The sequence below is a fragment of the Grammomys surdaster genome, unplaced genomic scaffold (genome assembly GCF_004785775.1).
Source record: "Grammomys surdaster isolate TR1022 unplaced genomic scaffold, NIH_TR_1.0 170, whole genome shotgun sequence".
In the NCBI taxonomy this organism is placed as follows: Eukaryota; Metazoa; Chordata; class Mammalia; order Rodentia; family Muridae; genus Grammomys; species Grammomys surdaster.
Window position 1 is genome coordinate 24,317,992 of NW_021604618.1, and position 3,092 is coordinate 24,321,083.

At 37.6% G+C, this 3,092-nt stretch overlaps 1 protein-coding gene across 1 annotated transcript in view; it reads left to right on the top strand.

The window, feature by feature from the left end:
- The window catches only part of Ctdspl2 (CTD small phosphatase like 2), a 57,082-nt gene that overhangs the window by 26,825 nt on the left and 27,165 nt on the right, over nt 1–3,092 (top strand). The window contains exon 6 of the mRNA XM_028766971.1: nt 1,997–2,075. Coding sequence (XP_028622804.1) covers nt 1,997–2,075 — 79 coding nt within the window. The remainder of the gene's footprint in view (nt 1–1,996; nt 2,076–3,092) is intronic.

Genomic DNA, 3,092 nt, shown 5'->3' on the forward strand with positions numbered 1-3,092 from the left:
TTTTTTTTTTTTTTGGTTTTTCGAGACAGGGTTTTTCTGTATAGCCTTGGCTGTCCTGGAGCTCACTCTGTAGACCAGGCTGGCCTCGAACTCAGAAATCCGCCTGCCTCTGCCTCCCAAGTGCCGGGATTCTGGGATTAAAGGCGTGCGCCACCACTGCCCGGCCTTCCAAGCCTTTCTTAACTTTTTTTTTCTTTCTTAACTTTTTACTAGCAAAAAAAAAAAAAAAAAAAAAAAAAGCCCTTGAAATTCCTGGACAAATGTACATATAATTTTCTTGGGCTCTTCTTTGTGCTTAGGTTTCGTTTTCTGTGTGTCCTGTTCTATCTCATTCTTTGCTTCCTTCTCCCTTTTCCATTTACTTTCTTTCATTCAGATATAGGTGATATCAGAAAAATTACATGTGTTGCCAACATTTGAAAGATCAAAAGTTTGAGGCCAACTTGATTTAATAGTGAAGAACCTTGTCTTATACAATAGGTGCTATTGGGAGCTGAAGAGATGACTTAGTATTTATTGGTTAGGGACACTTACTTCTCTTGTAGAGGATCCTGGGTCCTCTACAAGACTTATAACCATTTGTAGCTCCAGTTCTAGGGGGCCAAACACCATTTGCCCTGGTCATTCACACAGTACACAAACATACATGCAAACAAAACAGTCATACATACGAAATAAAATAAATCTAAGCAAGAAAGAAAAGCCAGGGATGGTGGAGCCATCCTATAATTGCAGCACTTGGGAAGCTGAAGCAAGAGAATTAGCAATTGGAGGCCATCCCAGGCTACATACTGAGTTCAAAGCTGATCTGGTCTGTCTAGTGAGACATTGTCTCAAAACTTTTGTTGTAACTTCCTAACTACATACAGACACAGATGGGGAGGTATGTGCTATGTGATGTTTCATTCACATGTACATTTTATAGTATTTAAATTAAGCTAAACCTATCTGTCTCATATTTTTTTCTAGCTTTTTGATATATAAAGTACATTTTTGTATCTACAGTCCTGGTACAATTAATAGCACATGAGAACTTATTGCTTGAAACTGTGGCTCGTGATCAGCCTCTCTCTTAACAGCCACATAATGAGCTTTTCTGCTCTTGTTTTTATCTGGCTCATTTTACTTAACATAGTGCTCAAGTTGCATCTCTGTTCAGGATTATGAACTACATAAAGGGTGCTTGTGGGTCTTAAATTTTACAACTGTATGTGGTTTGTTGTCAGCATGCACTTATTGACTACATGTAAACCCTGTCCAATTAGAAATTGATTGCTCTGGCTTGCTTTTTATTGCTGTATAAAAAGCAACTTGTGGTCCAGGTGTGGTGGCACAGTCTTTAATCCTAGGATAGCCAGGACTGTATAGAGAGACCCTGTCTCCAAAAAAAAAAAAAAAAAAACCTTAAAAATAAAACAACAAAAATCAACTCACAGCAGAAACTGAAGCAGAGGCCATTAGAGGAACTTTGTTATTGACTTGCTCCTTGTGGCTCACTTAGCTTGGTGTTTGTTTTGTTTGTATCAATCAGGACCACTTTCTCAAGAGGGGCACCACCCATTGTGGGGTAGACACAGTTAATCAAGAAAATTCCCACAGACATGTCTCTGGGCCAGTCTGATAGTCATTTTCTTAATTGAAGTTCCCTCTTCTAAAAGGACTCTAGTTCTTGTTAATAAAAAACTAACTAGCACACTATTTTTTGTTGTTGTTGTTTTTATTGCTGAATATTATCTTCTAATAATAGTAGATTGCCTTAGTTCATAGATACACATCTTCAATTAGCCATATTGTAGTTTGGCACGTTATTGATAGTAGTAGTTTTCTTTGTATGTAGAGTTGTTTGTTTTCCTAAATTTGCTTTTAAGTGATCTTTATGAATTATTTATGTGGTTAATCTAAAATACTGGAAGTTCCTTGTAGAAACAATAAAAATGTGTATTTTGTGACAGATGAGTGTAAGTAATCTTTTCTTCTCCTCTTACTAAATAAATAGCACCAGTAACTCCAGAGAGTGGATACTCGTCAGCCCATGCAGAGGCCACCTATGAGGAAGACTGGGAAGTATTTGACCCGTGAGTTGTTTCCTGGTTATCAGATTTTGTTTCTTGAACAATTTTCAGTTTCGTGATAAAACTGGAAATGATATTTGTCTAGCAGAAAAATCTTACTTTGGATATTGAGTTTCAACTTTTTCTCAAGTCAGCAACACATCAGGATACTCTCTCATGATGTTGGACATTGAACTCCATCTCTCATTCATCTGGGCACTCTTAAGGGCAGACAGCCAGTACTCTGCATTGTTTAACTTAGGCTTGCTTTATTTATTTATTTTTTGGTTTTTCAAAACAGAGTTTCTCTGTGTAGCCCTGGCTGTCCTGGAACTCACTCTGTAGACCAGGCTGGCCTCGAACTCAGAAATCCGCCTGCCTCTGCCTCCCAAGTGCTGGGATTAAAGGCGTACGCCACCACCACCCAGCAAGCAATTTTCTTATTGAGTTTAAAATGTGTTGTAAAAATGACACAAACTCAGAACATAATAGCAAATTACATTTTGCAATGGGAACTTGAAGAGGAAGAGGTAGTGGCTGTTCAGCAAAAGTTGACAGCTACCAAGTTGAGAACAATCATTGCCATTGATCCTTTTACAACGATACAGGAAGTTACTAAGTAACTCAGAATGTACTCAGCAATCACTTAGTAATAGATATAAATTGGAAAGGTGAAAAGGCTTGATAAGTGGGTGCCTTATGAGCTAATGGAAAAGAAAAAAATGTTATTTGGACTTCTTTCCTTATTCTAAGCATCAAGGAACTTTTCTTACTCAGTAATGACATGCAGAGAAATACTGAATACCAACCTCAATAGAGAGAATCAACCCTTGATCTTGAAAAGAAGCTCCAGAGCTTCTCAGAGTCAAACGTGTCATGTGGTCAGTGTTTGGTGATCTGCGGCCAGTATGATCCACACAGATTTCTAAATCTAGACCAAAGCAGTACATTTGTGCTCTACAGTCTAGGAGATGGGCTGAAACAGCATAGTACTTCAAAAAGAGCTTTTTTTTTTTTTTTTTTTTTTTTTTTTTTTTTTTT